General features: G+C 35.6%; 1 protein-coding gene across 2 annotated transcripts in view; it reads left to right on the top strand.

The window, feature by feature from the left end:
* Positions 1-18,108, top strand: part of TPR (translocated promoter region, nuclear basket protein) — a 69,083-nt gene that overhangs the window by 16,334 nt on the left and 34,641 nt on the right. For both annotated transcript variants that reach the window (XM_043922812.1, XM_043922811.1), the window contains exons 17-27: positions 173-300; positions 387-535; positions 1,544-1,706; positions 2,846-2,980; positions 3,518-3,658; positions 6,701-6,866; positions 7,926-8,092; positions 8,677-8,829; positions 9,257-9,373; positions 10,911-11,114; positions 11,226-11,410. In XM_043922812.1, the coding sequence (XP_043778747.1) occupies positions 173-300; positions 387-535; positions 1,544-1,706; positions 2,846-2,980; positions 3,518-3,658; positions 6,701-6,866; positions 7,926-8,092; positions 8,677-8,829; positions 9,257-9,373; positions 10,911-11,114; positions 11,226-11,410 (1,708 nt within the window). The remainder of the gene's footprint in view (positions 1-172; positions 301-386; positions 536-1,543; positions 1,707-2,845; positions 2,981-3,517; positions 3,659-6,700; positions 6,867-7,925; positions 8,093-8,676; positions 8,830-9,256; positions 9,374-10,910; positions 11,115-11,225; positions 11,411-18,108) is intronic.

Here is an 18,108-nt window from a genome sequence, read left to right as displayed (position 1 = left end):
ATTACTTTATTTAACTAGAAGTCATAAATAATTCTAGTAAGTTATTTAGTGGGTTCTTTGTTTCATAATTTCTATAATCTTGTGGTATAATTTAAATAAGTCAGCCTATTGACTTCTGATAATGATGTTATTTTGTGAAGAGGTGTTACATCATTCTTTTACATTTCTGAAGCTTCAAGCTTGGATGATATTTCTCTTGTGTCAACTCCAAAACGTTCAAGTACATCACAGACTGCTTCCACTCCTGCTCCAGTAATTGAGCCAGCAGAGGCTATAGAAGCTAAGGCTGCACTTAAACAGGTAAAATACCCCTAACTTGACACCTTTATCTTGAGTCACATTTTTGAGAACATGGACTGTCATCTAATAATTTCTCTAATATTTAGCTGCAGGAAATTTTTGAGAACTACAAAAAAGAAAAGGCAGATAATGAAAAAATGCAGAATGAGCAGCTTGAGAAACTTCAGGAGCAAGTCACAGATTTGCGATCACAAAACACCAAAATCTCTACCCAGCTAGATTTTGCTTCTAAACGGTAAATTTTCTTTTCAAAAGTTAAGTCTAAACATATAAATACTTGATATTCAGTGGAATCAAATTCGAGAGTTAGTTTGTGATATTACTTTTGTTGGTGGATTCTGATCCAGGTTGAGAAGTTACAGGGGTTCATTTTTCACTTTTGATTAATGGTTCCTGTGAATGTTACTAAGGGGTCCAGGTAAGTTCATATAAGGAATGTGTCTGTTTTTCCTTCCTGAGATTAAAGGACATACTATTTCCATAGGACTTAATTATTTTAATTAAGGAGGATAAGAGAAGTGTGGAAATTTTCATTCAGCCTTTTCTAGTCTAGGTAGAAGAGAAGCAGGCACTAGAGTTAATTTTGGAAAAATTGACTTTTTTGGTCACTTGCAGAGGAATAACAGTAAATTTCATTCTGTAGTTAACAGATCCTTTGAATAGTTGTCAGTTTATCAAGTTAGGAAAATCTTATTTCTTTGTATACTACATGATCAGACTGTTCTTGCAAGTATGACCACAGCCTCTGTAGTTTCCAACAGTTTGATATCCCAGTAAAAGCACCATTTTCCCCCCATGTTGATATCTCTAGCTAGCAGCTTTCTAAGCTTTTAAGCACGTAAGACATAAGCACATACAGCAATAAGATGAAGAATTATAGATGGGAAAAAAAGGATTGACAAAAATCCGTCACTAACCATGCATTAATACCTTAAATTGCATACTGCATTGTGATGGGTTTCTTCCTGTATGAACGTTATATTGACATTATTTTGAATAGGATAAAAATGCTTGTACACGAGTATGATTAAAAAGTTAATTCAGCATGACATACAGTGCTTATTCAGAATTTGAACTGAACTGCTAAACCTGGAGATTAGAAAAAAGAATGAAGATTTTTACATTATTGCATGTCATATTTTTCATATTATCAATCATTAAATTAAGCTCTTGTGAAACTCAAGAAATTGAGCTAGGATACAGTATTTCATTTGCTTACAGAATTATTTTTCTTTCATATAAGTTATGAAATGCTTCAAGATAATGTAGAAGGATACCGTCGAGAAATAACATCCCTACATGAGAGAAATCAGAAACTCACTGCAACAACTCAGAAGCAGGAACAGATCATCAACACAATGACTCAGGATTTGAGAGGAGCTAACGAAAAGCTAGCTGTTGCAGAAGTGAGGCCAATTTCTGTCATCTGTCTTGTGTTATCAGTTGGATTTGACACTTGTTTTTTAATTATTACTTTGATTTTACTGGTTGGTATAATGTAGATTTTTGAGGTTTGTGGATTATACATCCTTATCAAATAGTTTCCTGGCATCCACCAGTCCATCAGAGCAGTTGGGTGATCATTTCTAGTAAAAGGGGAAAGGGAGAGAAATTTGTTTTTCTGGGCTAAGATTTCTTTGGTTATAACAAAGGTTATGGATGGATATTTTATCCATTCTTGCTCATTTCTAGTAAAACAACAGTATAAAAATTTCAATAGCATTGAACTCTATTTCTGAATTGCAACATAAATGTAAATGTCAATCAGAAATTGACAGTACTTTCAAATTAAATTCTAAAATCTTTGATGATAGATTGTCATAACAGTGTTTTGCTTTTTATAAACATTTCTCACAACTATGTAATCATTATTTATGATCTCGGTATAGTTATTCCCCCATTTTACTTATCGAAAAGGACTCAGAAGCTAAGTAATTTGCCCGTTTAGGGGCCATCATGAGATACGAATTGGTTGCGACTTAAAATCTAGCTTTTCTAATTCTGTTGGCTCTGTTATTTCTATCTTGTCCCCACCCCTTTGTGGAGAATAGACAGCAGCACTGTTTCAAACTGGTGGAGTAAGTTTTATGATTGATAGTTTTTGACTCATCCTGTAAGTATGAATACTTTGAGGATACTGATTGTCAGCAACACCTTCTGTACCCTCTGAGATTCAGAGGGTACTCTTCATGGGGGAAAAAAGTTCAAATAGATAAGTCAGCACTCAAACAGATACTTAGAAGCCAAGTTTAGTTTCTAAAACTTGCATAGTTTAATAGTATGCAGGTGTGACTATTGCATAGTTTTGCAATTTTGCCTCTTATACTCTGGCATTTTAGATTTTTTGTTGTTTTTTTAAAAGTCTTGATTTGCTCTACCAAAGATAATATAACTATTTGTGGTAATTGTAAGAATTTTTCCTTTGATCTATTGGTTTTTCCAATAATATTTGTTTCATAATTCAGTACATGAAACTTTTATATTGTGTTATTACACTTGACACATGTTTTTCAACATTTTTTCTTTAATTTGTTCTTGACTCAAGGTAAGAGCAGAAAACCTGAAAAAAGAAAAGGAAATGCTTAAATTGTCAGAAGTCCGTCTTTCTCAGCAAAGAGAATCTTTGTTGGCCGAGCAAAGAGGGCAAAACTTACTGCTTACTAATCTGCAAACAATTCAGGTAACCAAATAAAAAAGGGATAAGTAGAAAAAATTTTTTAAGTTAAATTTGAATAATTTTAACATTGTGTTCTCTCAGTTTCCCTAAAGAGAGCATTTATGTCATTTTTGTCATGCATTATGATGATCATTGAATTTTGAAGTTTTTAAATAAACAGTATTTTAAATAAAACATTGAAAGAGAACTGACTGAAGCCAGGCAATTGGCAGTTTTGATCCTCAGGTCTATATTTGCAGAGTCCTTCCTATGCAGTTTAATTGTTTACAAGATTAAATCTTTGGTTTATATTCTTCAAAACATCAAGAAATCTGGCTATGGTAATATAGTTCTTATTTTCCCTGTTAAATAGATGTTTTACTATGGAAAATGTCAAAATACCTTCTTGGTAAATGTTTTAGATCTTAACTGCTTCATGTAGAAATGAGTTGTATTCCTGTAATTTCCAGTTGCCTTTGCTTTTTTGTTGTTGTTGTTCATTTGCTTTTACTTTTTTATTAAGTATAAACAAAATCTTTTTTTTGTTTGTTTTAACCCTAGGGAATATTAGAGCGATCTGAAACAGAAACCAAACAAAGGCTTAGTAGCCAGATAGAAAAATTGGAGCATGAAATATCTCATCTAAAGAAGAAGTTGGAGAATGAGGTGGAACAGAGACATACACTTACTAGAAATCTGGATGTGAGTCTTATCAGTGTTCTGAGTTTCTATAGAATATTTATGTTTAAAAATCAAGCTCATGTTGAAGCATAGTCTTGAAGAGATGTCTTACAAACTCTTAAGTTTTTCTTGCCTTATTGTATGACTAGTAATTTTTCATTGAGTGCCATAACATTATGAGTTTTATCCTGAGGGGTGCCAGATATTTTGTTTTCTTTAAATCTTGAGCTTTGTCCTGGACTGCAGTTAAGTTAGCTGAAAATAGAAAATAGTTTGATTCTCTTGAGTCTGTTTTTTATGATTTATTAGGCAGGCTCAACTTTAAGTGTAAAAAATAGAGACAAATGGATTCAAGGGATTTAGATTTGATAGTGCCTGAAGAATTATGAAAGAGGTTCGTCAAAAACCACTACAATATTGTAAAGTAATTAGCCTCCAACTAATAAAAATAAATGAAAAAAATTTAAAAAAAAAAGAAAATAGCAAAAAAAACAAACAAACAAAAAAAGAGGTTTGTGACATTGTACAGGAGGCAGTGATCAAGACCATCCCCAAGAAAAAGAAATGCAAAAAGGCAAAATGGTTGTCTGAGGAGGCCTTACAAATAGCTGAGAAAAGAAGAGAAGCTAAAGACAAAGGAGAAAAGGAAAGATATACCCATTTGAATGCAGAGTTACAAAGAATAGCAAGGAGAGATAAGAAAGCCTTCCTCAGGGATCAATGCAAAGAAGTAGAGGCAAACAATAGAATGTGAAAGATTAGAGATCTCTTCAAGAAAATTAGAGATGCCAAGGGAGCATTTCATGCAAAGATGGGCTCAGTAAAGGACAGAAATGTTACGGACCTAACAGAAGCAGAAGATATTAAAAAGAGGTGGCAAGAATACCCAGAGGAACTATACCAAAAAGATCTTCATGACCCAGTTAACCACGATGATGTGATCGCTGACCTAGAGCAAAGTCTAGTGGGCCTTGGGAAACACTACTACAAACAAAGCTAGTGGAGGTGATGGAATACCAGTTGAGCTATTTCAAATCCTAAAAGATGACGCTGTTAAAGTGCTGCACTCAATATGCCAGAAAATTTGGAAAACTCAGCAGTGGCCAGGGGACTGGAGAAGGTCAATTTTCATTCCAGTCCCAAAGAAAGGCAATACCAAAGAATGTCCAAACTGCCACACAATTGCACTCATCTTACACACTAGCGAAGTAATGCTCAAAATTCTCCAAGCCAGGCTTCAACAGTGTGTGAACCGTGAACTTCCAGATGTTCAAGCTGGATTTAGAAAAGACAGTGGAACCAGAGATCAAATTGCCAACATCTGTTGGATACATCTATTTTTGCTTTATTGACTATGCCAAGGCCTTTGACTATGTGGATCACAACAAGCTGTAGAAAATTCTTCAAGAGATGGGAATACCAGACCCCCTGACCTGCCTCCTGAGAAATCTGTATACAGGTCAAGAAGCAGCAGTTAGAAGTGGACATGGAATGGCACACTGGTTCCAAATCAGGAAAGGAGTACGTCAAGGCTGTACATTGTCACCCTGCTTGTTTAGCTTATATGCAGAGTACATCATGCGAAATGCTGGGCTGGATGAAGCACAAGCTGGGATCAAGATTGCTGGGAGATATATCAATAACCTCAGATATGCAGATGACACCACCCTTACGGCAGAAAGTGAAGAGGCACTGAAGAGCATCTTGATGAAAGTGAAAGAGGAGAGTGAAAAAGTTGGCTTAAAACTCAACATTCAGAAAACTAAGATCACAGCATCTGGTCCCATCACTTCATGGCAAATAGTTGGGGAAACAGTGAGAGATTTTACTTGTGGGGGCTCCAAAATCACTGCAGATGGTGACTGCAGCCATGAAATTAAAAGACGCTTGCTCCTTGGAAGAAAAGCTATGACCAACCTAGACAGCATATTAAAAAGCAGAGACATTACTTTGCCAACAAAGGTTCATCTAGTCAGAGCTATTGTTTATCCAGTAGTCATGTATGGATGTGAGAGTTGGGACTATTAAAAAAGCTGAGTGCCGAAGAATTGATGCTTTTGAACTGTGGTGTTGGAGAAGACTCTTGAGAGTACCTTGGACTGCAAGGAGATCCAGCCAGTCCATCTTAAAGGAAATCAGTCCTGAATATTCATTGGACAGACTGATGTTGAAGCTGAAACTCCAGTACTTTGGCCACCTGATGTGAGGAACTGACTCATTTGAAAAGACCCTGATGCTGGGAAAGATTGAAGGTGAGAGGAGAAGGGGACGACAGTGGATGAGCTGGTTGGATGGCATCACCGACTCAATGGGCATGAGTTTGAGTAAGCTCTGGGAGTTGGTGATAAACAAGGAAACCTGGCGTGCTGCAGTCCATGGGGTTGCAAAGAGTCGGACACGACTGAGCGACTGAACTGAGCCAAGGCAGTATCTTCCTGAGTTCTAGACCCAGAGTCCAGTGAATTAAGAGCTTTTTCAGTCAGGCTGCTGAAAACAGGCTTTATACCTGACTTGCTCTGAGGACCAGAGAGTGTTCGGTCTTCAGACCACTCCAGTGCCTGTGTGATTCTTTACGCTGTCTGGGGTATTTTCACAGGCATGCACTGATCACTCTTTTGCTGAATATTCAAGAAGGGATCCTGTGCAAGTCTCCACATTACTCTGTCTAGGCAGCTCTCATCTCTGATTATTTGTCTGTCTGATGAATTCAAGCTGGTTTAGCCTTCTTCTCTGAGTTCTGTGTTCCCGGTTCATGGAATCTGTGGCCTCATTTACCTTTCCCTGTGCCATAGCCTGGACACTCTTCAATCAATGATCAATACGCTGAGAAACTGTAGGGCTCATCTCTTCTGTTTCCTGTCTCTGTTGTTTTGAAGCGTTTTGTCTGGTTTTTGTTGTTGATTTTTTTTTTTTTGGTTGTTTCAGTTCAGGAGTTAATTAAATATCAGTTCTGTTGCTCTGTTTTAGCTGGTTTAAAAGTTCTGCATAAAGTTAACTTGAACTTCTAGTTACTTAAGAACTGAAAGATAGTGTTTGTAGGGTTAATGTATTTTTTTCTTATAGGTTCAGCTTTTAGATACAAAGAGACAGCTGGATACTGAGACAAATCTTCATCTTAACACAAAAGAACTGTTAAAAAATGCTCAAAAGGAAATTGCTACACTGAAACAGCACCTCAGTAATATGGAAGTCCAACTTGCTTCTCAGTCTTCACAGAGAACTGGTAAAGGTAAATAATTAAGTAGGCTGATGAAAGTACCTCTTTCAATTTGTAACATATCCTATAAATAAATAGCCTTTTTTTTCATTGATACTAACAAAAGATTTAAACAAAACAAAAACTTTACTCTTCATACAGTAAAGCCCAGTTTCCCACCTAAATTAATAAATGCACAGACATGAAAGATTCAGAATAGTTGTACATATGGCAGCTGACCAAGATATGCTTTTAGTTTTCCTGTTATTGAAACCATTTCATTGATGCTTTAAGAATGTTTCTCTTGTGGAGGGTTGATAATTTGAATTTTTAACTCTCCCTTTTGAGATGAAGTTACTTGCTCAATTTGTAATGATAAGGCTAACTTACAGAAATCATGGATTTGTTTGATCTCTTTAGAGCAGTATTCCTAATCTTTGCTCATTGACAGCTGCAGGGAAAAGGTTTGTTTCATTAGATTTTGCTACTCTTTGTCAATACATTATTTCAAATGCAAACCCATTGAGTCCAAGTAATCTTTCTACATGGTCTTATTTATTTCTTAATACAGAAGAAATTTAAAACATAAATATACATGTGTATGTATGTGATATATATTGTGTATATATAATTTTCCAGTACTTCTTTCTTATTGTTATCATGTGGTAAGAAAACATTCCTTTTAATCTGTAATTTCTTCCTTTTCTGTGAATTTTAGAATGAAAGTTATGCTAAATGTTTTAAGCTGTATGGTTTTGGCATAAACAATGGTTTAAATAAATTAAGAATGTTAATTTCTACAAGTAGTTATTTCAGTTTAGTGGAAATATTTTATATTATCTTTTAAATACTTTTTAAAAACAAATATTTGTAACAGTAGAGTTCAAATACTTAAACATTTTTGTTTTTAAAGAAATAACCTACTGATAGTAACCTGTTTTTATTATGGTATTCAGCATAGGTTGAAAAAGTTCTAGATAGTTAAATACGTCTACATCTCAGCCTTAATTCTAATTTGACAAATTCTTTAATAGCAGTCATCTTTAATATCATTTAAAATGTTAATTTTAAGAAAACCGTTATATCTATTAGGTCAGCCTAGCAACAAAGAAGATATGGATGACCTTCTGAGCCAGCTAAGGCAGGCAGAAGAGCAGGTGAATGACTTGAAGGAAAGACTCAAAACAAGCACTAGTAATGTGGAACAGTATCGTGCAATGGTTACTAGTTTGGAAGAATCCCTCAACAAGGAAAAACAGGTATATACAATTTTGAAATCAGTTTGCATGTACTTTTTTTTGAAGTTAGGATGTGTAAGGCACTGTGTCAAAGTGAGGGTTCAACTGGCATTGCACTTACTTACCTCTTACAAGCATTTAAGTCTAATAAGCCAGATAGAACAAAAAAATCACACAAAATTTGTAGAACATGGGAAGTATATTCCCGTAGAAAAAGTACAGATGAAATGCTGATGTGAGTGGGTGGTAGGTGAGATTGTTTGTCTTTTGAGTATGCATGACTTCACAGGGGAGATGGCATTTTTGCCTTGAAGGAAAGCATCGTTTGAATAGTAAAGGTCGGAAGTTATTCCTTGTAATAGGCACTATTAGCTGAGATAGGAAGGCCAGTGTATTCCATTTGTGAATTTTAGTATGTTTTAAATTTAGCTTAGGCTAGTCTTGCCTTCTGAGATGGCCCACACAGTCTATGAACAGTTTCTCTCTAAATAAATCCCCTTCTTACCTATCAAAAATAAATAAATTTAGCTTTGATTTGGGGAAACTAATTGTATGATTTTAAGTGTATGTATTCTTTGTGCCCTACTGTTGGGTTGATGGTGAAGGTGACAGAAGAAGTACGTAAGAACATTGAAGTTCGCTTAAAAGAGTCAGCCGAATTTCAGACACAGCTGGAAAAGAAGTTGATGGAAGTAGAGAAGGAAAAACAGGAACTTCAGGATGACAAGAGAAAAGCCATAGAGAGCATGGAACAACAGGTAAAATAGGTTATTACCATACCAATCACTTTTTCTGTTGTAAGAATTTAGATTCTTTTATCTAGCTCATTAATTACCATTCAGTTATTCCCAGCAGATACTGATTGAACACATACCTTATATAACTATTTCAGTTTTATATTTTACTCTGGTCTGTACATGTTTCCTTTTGGATATTTGAGACTACTTTATGGTACTAGATATCAGTGTTGCTTTTCAGAAGCCTCTGCCTAAAAATTTACTTCTGTACACATTTTTAATAACATGGAGTGAATATAAGCCTGCAAAATGTGCACAGTATATCAGGTGATAAACTATTTAAACTTAATAAGTCTTTGGACTACTTGTATTTTAAAAAACCTAACTTCGATAATTTTAAAGTAAATTTGCAGTTAACTCTTGGTTTTAATCTTGTTCTTCAATTTAGTTATCTGAGTTAAAGAAAACACTCAATAGTGTTCAGAATGAAGTACAAGAAGCTCTTCAGAGAGCAAGCACAGCTTTGAGTAATGAACAGCAAGCCAGACGGGACTGTCAGGAACAAGTAAGTGTCACTCAGTCAGTTATTGGAAAGTGAGCTTTGATCTTAGGGCACAGTTCTTCAAGTATAGTAATGCATTTGGGAGATTGGTGCATTTTATAAAACATGCAAGTTATTTCCACTCTTGGGACACTTGGAATAAGATCAACTGAAAAGTATAGATGAAAGCTAAAAGTAAGGCCAGGTTTCTCCTGCTCTCCAGAAGTAGAACACTCCTGTGAAAGCTGAAGTGGCATAAAGGGAAGAAACAGTTATCTCAGGTCACATCTTCCTGATGGAAACACAGATTAAATGGAGATAAAACACAGACGCTCGCAGTCCAAAGCTATGACGGCTTGGTGCTGAGATGCTGAGTGTAATTCCTGGGGAAGGAGCTTGGTGGTGCCCCTTTTGCTACTCAGGGTGCTCACTGCCTCAATAATGGCATCTACTAAACAATTGTTGAACACTGTTTTCACTTTTCTGTAAAAGCAGTAGTCCTCTTTGGATTTCTTTTGTTTAGCAGAAACAGATACTAACCTAGGTCTTCCATAAAAGCAAACAGGCATATAGCAAATTTTGGAGGAAAAAAGAGATGTCTTTAGAGCAATGTCCATTAATAAAACAACATTGGTAAATGGAGAAAATATATAAAAATAGGAGTAGAAGATTAAATGTGTACTTGATCTCACTTGCAAGCATTCTTTCACTATTGCAGTGCTACACTAAGTCTAGTTGTAAAGCTTGTATAGACAAGATAGAGATACTTTTCCTCAGCAAAACAGGGATATTTTGAAAACATTGTTAATGAATTACTGAGCTTACACAGATTTCTATGCACCACTGTTTATAAGCTTTAACAGTACAAAAGCACATTATTTAAGTATATATACACACATGCACACACACATATACATGATACTGCTTTTTATAGTTATGAAAAAGAGATGATAAAACAATTTAGGAAAATGAGAATTATTGAAATGGTAGAATGGGAAAGGAATACATGTAAGGATATTGGTAACATTCTCATTTTTATGATTGGTGGTATGTTAATAGCATATTATTTAACATGCATAATATGTATATGTATCAGGATTATTTTAAAAATGGAGTACAAGGGAAAGTACTTCACACTGAAGGTAAATTAGACAAAAATGAATTATCATTGGCTTATTGCCAACCATTGTAATATTGGAAATGAGAATAAAAAAATGTATCCGTAAAAAATAAATGTATCCATGATTCAGTATTCAAATAAATTATTTTCATTTCCCTTTTTCATTTTGTGTGTATATATGCATATATTTTATGTAACTGAGTTATATTTAGTCTATTTCATAAAGTCTGTTCCAAGTTACTACCTCATCTTTCTAAGTTTCATTTTGAACAGTTGTTTAACACTTCATCAAATAGGTGCAGCATAATTTTTCATTATTCTCTTAAATATTTTGGAACATTGAGATTGTGTTCACGTTTATTGCTATAAGTAACACAGTGTACATCTTTTCAAAGACTGGCCTTATGGAATCTGTGTCAATGGGGCAATAATTCCTTTCAGGCTAAAATAGCTGTGGAAGCTCAGAATAAGTATGAGAGAGAATTGATGCTACACGCTGCTGATGTTGAAGCTCTCCAAGCTGCCAAGGAACAGGTTTCCAAAATGGCATCAGTGCGTCAGCATTTGGAAGAAACAGCCCAAAAAGCAGAATCACAGTTGTTGGAATGTAAAGCATCTTGGGAAGAGAGAGAGAGAATGTTAAAGGTATTGTTCATAATAGAATGTTCTGGGAAATTGAAAGGTTTGGTGTTTTTTTATTGTTTTTTAACATACATTGGAAAATCTGCTATTATATGATAGACTCTTGGCTTATAGGATGAAGTTTCTAAGAGTGTGTCTCGCTGTGAAGATCTAGAAAAACAAAACAGGTTACTTCATGATCAGATTGAAAAATTAAGTGACAAAGTCGTTTCCTCAATGAAGGAAGGTGTACAAGGTCCATTGAATGTATCTCTCAGTGAAGAAGGAAAATCCCAAGAACAAATTTTAGAAATTCTCAGGTAAATCCAATATATTCTTAATGCTTTATTTACTTCTATGATGAGCAACAATTATGAAGTTACACTGTATGTGTATAAATGAGGCCAGTGGAAATTATATGCTATTTAGGTAAATAAATATAAAGCTCATTTTGTCACATAGAGTCAACAAACCCACTACTACCCAATTAGTGGTCACTTTTTTTTTTTTTTTTTTTTTTTTTTTTTTTTGCAATTGAAGTTTTTTATTTTATGCTATGTGTTTCATGTACTGTGGGTCACAGTTTTCATGCTGTTTTAATCTATCATAGCTCTTTATCTCTAGAGTTACATGAGAATTGGACCCCATGTGTGTTTTCTATTTCTTGTCAGTGCCATTCTGTCACACTATGTCATCTTCCATCATTTTTTTTTTTTTTTTTTTTTTTTTTTAATTTTTTTATTAGTTGGAGGCTAATTACTTCACAACATTTCAGTGGGTTTTGTCATACATTGATATGAATCAGCCATAGATTTACACTTATTCCCCATCCCGATCCCCCCTCCCACCTCCCTCTTCACCCGACTCCTCTGGGTCTTCCCAGTGCACCAGGCCCGAGCACTTGTCTCATGCATCCCACCTGGGCTGGTGATCTGTTTCACCATAGATAGTATACATGCTGTTCTTTTGAAACATCCCACCCTCACATTCTCCCACAGAGTTCAAAAGTCTGTTCTGTATTTCTGTGTCTCTTTTTCTGTTTTGCATATAGGGTTATCATTACCATCTTTCTAAATTCCATATATATGTGTTAGTATGCTGTAATGTTCTTTATCTTTCTGGCTTACTTCACTCTGTATAATGGGCTCCAGTTTCATCCATCTCATTAGGACTGATTCAAATGAATTCTTTTTGACAGCTGAGTAATATTCCATGGTGTATATGTACCACAGCTTCCTTATCCATTCATCTGCTGATGGGCATCTAGGTTGCTTCCATGTCCTGGCTATTATAAACAGTGCTGCAATGAACATTGGGGTGCACGTGTCTCTTTCAGATCTGGTTTCCTCAGTGTGTATGCCCAAAAGTGGGATTGCTGGGTCATATGGCAGTTCTATTTCCAGTTTTTTAAGAAATCTCCACACTGTTTTCCATAGTGGCTGTACTAGTTTGCATTCCCACCAACAGTGTAAGAGGGTTCCCTTTTCTCCACACCCTCTCCAGCATTTATTGCTTGTAGTCTTTTGGATAGCAGCCATCCTGACTGGCGTGTAATGGTACCTCATTGTGGTTTTGATTTGCATTTCTCTAATAATGAGTGATGTTGAGCACCTTTTCATGTGTTTGTTAGCCATCTGTATGTCTTCTTTGGAGAAATGTCTGTTTAGTTCTTTGGCCCATTTTTTGATTGGGTCATTTATTTTTCTGGAATTGAGCTTCAGGAGTTGCTTGTATATTTTTGAGATTAATCCTTTGTCTGTTTCTTCATTTGCTATTATTTTCTCCCAATCTGACGGCTGTCTTTTCACCTTACTTATAGTTTCCTTTGTAGTGCAAAAGCTTTTAAGTTTCATTAGATCCCATTTGTTTAGTTTTGCTTTTATTTCCAATATTCTGGGAGGTGGGTCATAGAGGATCTTGCTGTGATTTATGTCAGAGAGTGTTTTGCCTATGTTCTCCTCTAGGAGTTTTATAGTTTCTGGTCTTACATTTAGATCTTTAATCCATTTTGAGTTTATTTTTGTGTATGGTGTTAGAAAGTGTTCTAGTTTCATTCTTTTACAAGTGGTTGACCAGTTTTCCCAGCACCACTTGTTAAAGAGGTTGTCTTTTTTCCATTGTATATCCTTGCCTCCTTTGTCAAAGATAAGGTGTCCATAGGTTCGTGGATTTATCTCTGGGCTTTCTATTCTGTTCCATTGATCTATATTTCTGTCTTTGTGCCAGTACCATACTGTCTTGATGACTGTGGCTTTGTAGTAGAGTCTGAAGTCAGGCAGGTTGATTCCTCCAGTTCCATTCTTCTTTCTCAAGATTACTTTGGCTATTCGAGGTTTTTTGTATTTCCATACAAATTGTGAAATTCTTTGGTCTAGTTCTGTGAAAAATACCGTTGGTAGCTTGATAGGGATTGCATTGAATCTATAGATTGCTTTGGGTAGAATAGCCATTTTGACAATATTGATTCTTCCAATCCATGAACACGGTATGTTTCTCCATCTGTTTGTGTCCTCTTTGATTTCTTTCATCAGTGTTTTATAGTTTTCTATGTATAGGTCTTTTGTTTCTTTAGGTAGATATACTCCTAAGTATTTTATTCTTTTTGTTGCAATGGTGAATGGTATTGTTTCCTTAATTTCTCTTTCTGTTTTTTCATTGTTAGTATATAGGAATGCAAGGGATTTCTGTGTGTTAATTTTATATCCTGCAACTTTACTATATTCATTGATTAGTTCTAGTAATTTTCTGGTAGAGTCTTTAGGGTTTTCTATGTAGAGGATCATGTCATCTGCAAACAGTGAGAGTTTCACTTCTTCTTTTCCTATCTGGATTCCTTTTACTTCTTTTTCTGCTCTGATTGCTGTGGCCAGAACTTCCAACACTATGTTGAACAGTAGTGGTGACAGTGGGCACCCTTGTCTTGTTCCTGATTTCAGGGGGAATGCTTTCAATTTTTCACCATTGAGGGTGATGCTTGCTGTGGGTTTGTCATATATGGCTTTTATAATGTTGAGGTATGTTCCTTCTATTCCTGCTTTTTGGAGAGTTTTAATCATAAATGAGTGTTGAATTTTGTCAAAGGCTTTCTCTGCATCTATTGAGATAATCATATGGTTTTTATCTTTCAATTTGTTAATGTGGTGTATTACGTTGATTGATTTGCGGATATTGAAGAATCCTTGCATTCCTGGGATAAAGCCCACTTGGTCGTGGTGTATGATTTTTTTAATATGTTGTTGGATTCTGTTTGCTAGAATTTTGTTAAGGATTTTTGCATCTATGTTCATCAGTGATATTGGCCTGTAGTTTTCTTTTTTTGTGGCATCTTTGTCTGGTTTTGGAATTAGGGTGATGGTGGCCTCATAGAATGAGTTTGGAAGTTTACCTTCTTCTGCAATTTTCTGGAAGAGTTTGAGTAAGGTAGGTGTTAGCTCTTCTCTAAATTTTTGGTAGAATTCAGCTGTGAAGCCATCTGGTCCTGGGCTTTTGTTTGCTGGAAGATTTTTGATTACACTTTCGATTTCCTTGCCTGTGATGGGTCTGTTAAGATCTTCTATTTCTTCCTGGTTCAGTTTTGGAAAGTTATACTTTTCTAAGAATTTGTCCATTTCATCCAAGTTGTCCATTTTATTGGCATAGAGCTGCTGGTAGTAGTCTCTTATGATCCTTTGTATTTCAGTGTTGTCTGTTGTGATCTCTCCATTTTCATTTCTAATTTTGTTAATTTGGTTCTTCTCTCTTTGCTTCTTAATGAGTCTTGCTAATGGTTTGTCAATTTTGTTTATTTTTTCAAAAAACCAGCTTTTAGCTTTGTTGATTTTTGCTATGGTCTCTTTAGTTTCTTTTGCATTTATTTCTGCCCTGATTTTTAAGATTTCTTTCCTTCTGCTAACCCTGGGGTTCTTCATTTCTTCCTTCTCTAATTGCTTTAGGTGTAGAGTTAGGTTATTTATTTGGCTTTTTTCTTGTTTCTTGATGTAGGCCTGTAATGCTATGAACTTTCCCCTTAGCACTGCTTTTACAGTGTCCCATAGGTTTTGGGTTGTTGTGTTTTCATTTTCATTCATTTCTATACATATTTTGATTTCTTTTTTGATTTCTTCTATGATTTGTTGGTTATTCAGAAGTGTGTTATTTAGCCTCCATGTGTTTGAATTTTTAACAATTTTTTTCCTGTAATTGAGATCTAATCTTACTGCACTGTGGTCAGAAAAGATGACTGGAATGATTTCAATTTTTTTGAATTTTCCAAGACCAGATTTATGGCCCAGGATGTGATCTATTCTGGAGAAGGTTCCGTGTGCACTTGAGAAAAAGGTGAAGTTGATTGTTTTGGGGTGAAATGTCCTATAGATATCAATTAGGTCTAGCTGGTCCATTGTGTCATTTAAAGTTTGTGTTTCCTTGTTAATTTTCTGTGTAGTTGATCTATCCATAGTTGTGAGTGGGGTATTAAAGTCTCCCACTATTATTGTGTTACTATTAATTTCCTCTTTCATACTCGTTAGTGTTTGCCGTACATATTGCGGTGCTCCTATGTTGGGTGCATATATATTTATAATTGTTATATCTTCTTCTTGGATTGATCCTTTGATCATTATGTAGTGTCCTTCTTTGTCTCTTTTCACAGCTTTTATTTGAAAGTCTATTTTATCTGATATGAGTATTGCGACTCCTGCTTTCTTTTGGTCTCCGTTTGCATGAAATATTTTTTTCCAGCCCTTCACTTTCAGTCTGTATGTGTCTCTTGTTTTGAGGTGGGTCTCTTGTAGACAGCATATATAGGGGTCTTGTTTTTGTATCCATTCAGCCAATCTTTGTCTTTTGGTTGGGGCATTCAACCCATTTACATTTAAGGTAATTATTGATAGGTGTGGTCCCGTTGCCATTTACTTTGTTGTTTTGGGTTCACGTTTATACAACCTTTCTGCATTTCCTGTCTAGAGAAGATCCTTTAGCATTTGTTGAAGAGCTGGTTTGGTAGTGCTGAATTCTCTCAGCTTTTGCTTATCTGTAAAGCTTTTGAGTTCTCCTTCATATCTGAATGAGATCCTTGCTGGATACAGTAATCTAGGTTGTAGGTTATTCTCTTTCATTACTTTCAGGACGTCCTGCCATTCCCTTCTGGCCTGGAGGGTTTCTATTGATAGATCAGCTGTTATCCTTATGGGAATCCCTTTGTGTGTTATTTGTTGTTTTTCCCTTGCTGCTTTTAATATTTGTTCTTTGTGTTTGATCTTTGTTAGTTTGATTAATATGTGTCTTGGGGTGTTTCGCCTTGGGTTTATCCTGTTTGGAACTCTCTGGGTTTCTTGGACTTGGGTGGCTATTTCCTTCCCCATTTTAGGGAAGTTTTCAGCTATTATCTCCTCGAGTATTTTCTCATGGCCTTTCTTTTTGTCTTCTTCTTCTGGAACTCCTATGATTCGAATGTTGGGGCGTTTCACATTGTCCCAGAGGTCCCTGAGGTTGTCCTCATTTCTTTTGATCCTTTTTTCTTTTTTCCTCTCTGCTTCATTTATTTCCACCATTTTATCTTCTATCTCACTTATCCTATCTTCTGCCTCCGTTATTCTACTCTTGGTTCCCTCCAAAGTGTTTTTGATCTCATTCATTGCATTATTCATTTTTAATTGACTCTTTTTTATTTCTTCTAGGTCTTTATTAAACAATTCTTGTATCTTTTCAATCTTTGTTTCCAAGCTATTTATCTGTAACTCCATTTTGTTTTCAAGATTTTGGATCATTTTTATTATCATTATTCTAAATTCTTTTTCAGGTAGATTCCCTATCTCCTCCTCTTTTGTTTGACTTGGTGGGCATTTTTCTTGTTCCTTTACCTGTTGGGTATTTCTTTGCCTTTTCATCTTGTTTAGATTGCTGTGTCTGGAGTGGACTTTCTGTATTCTGGAGGTCTGTGGTTCCTTTTTATTGTGGAGGATTTACCCAGTGGGTGGGGCTGGACGTTTGGCTTGTCAAGGTTTCCTGGTTAGGGAAGCTTGCGTCAGTGTACTGGTGCGTGGAACTTGATTTCTTCTCTTTGGAGAGCAATGGAGTGCCCAGTAATGAGTTTTGAGTTGGGTCTATGTGTTAGGTGTGACCTTGGGTAGCCTGTATGTTGACATTCAGGGCTATGTTCCTGTGTTGCTGGAGAATTTGCGTGGTATGTCTTGCTCTAAAACTTATTGGCTCTTGGGTGGTGGTTGGTTTCAGTGTAGGTATGGAGGCTTTTGGACGGTCACTTATCACTTAAAGTTCCATGTAGTCAGGAGTTTTCTGGTGTTCTCAGGTTTTGGGCTTAAGTTTCCTGCCTCTGGATTTCAGTTTTATTCTTCCTGTAGTCTCAGGACTTCTCCAACTATACAGCTCTGATAATTAAACTTCTAGGTTAATGGCGAAAAGATTCTCCCCCGTTAGGGACACCCAGAGAGGTTCACAGAGTTACATGAACAGGAGAAAAGGGAGGAGGGAGATAGAGATGAGTAGGAGGAGAAAAAGGGGGACTCAAGAGGAGAGAGACAGATCTACGCAGCTGTCTGTTCCCAGAGTGTTCTCATATCTCAGACACCTACAAGGATGCACAGAATTGGATGGGGAAGAGAAGGGGAAAAGAGGAAATAGAGGTGTTCTGAGGTAGAAAACAGAGAGTCAAGATTGGGAGGGAATAATCTTCGGTTTTAAGATAGGGCTTCTCTTTTTTTTTTGTAAGGTTATAGTGTAGTGAAGATGAAAATGAAGAGTAGTAGAGGAGTACTAGAGGACTTTAAAAGAAATAAGAGAAAAAGAAAAATAGAAAATAGAAGAGGAAAAGGAAAGAAAAAAAAAGAAGAAGAAAAAGGAGAAGAAAAAAAAAGAAAAAGAAAAAAAAAAAAAAAAAAAAGAAAGAAAAAAAAAAATTTTTTTTTCCCCTAATTAAAAAAATCGTAAAAATCTATGAAAATGAAAGTTAAGGAGTAATGGGGGAGTAATAGGGAATTTTAAAGGAAAATAAAAGAGAAAAAATAAAAAAGAAAAATAT

The sequence above is a fragment of the Cervus elaphus genome, chromosome 14, assembly GCF_910594005.1.
Source record: "Cervus elaphus chromosome 14, mCerEla1.1, whole genome shotgun sequence".
NCBI classification, from domain to species: Eukaryota; Metazoa; Chordata; class Mammalia; order Artiodactyla; family Cervidae; genus Cervus; species Cervus elaphus.
Note: the sequence above shows the minus strand (reverse complement) of the source record. Positions and strands in the feature narration are given on the sequence as shown.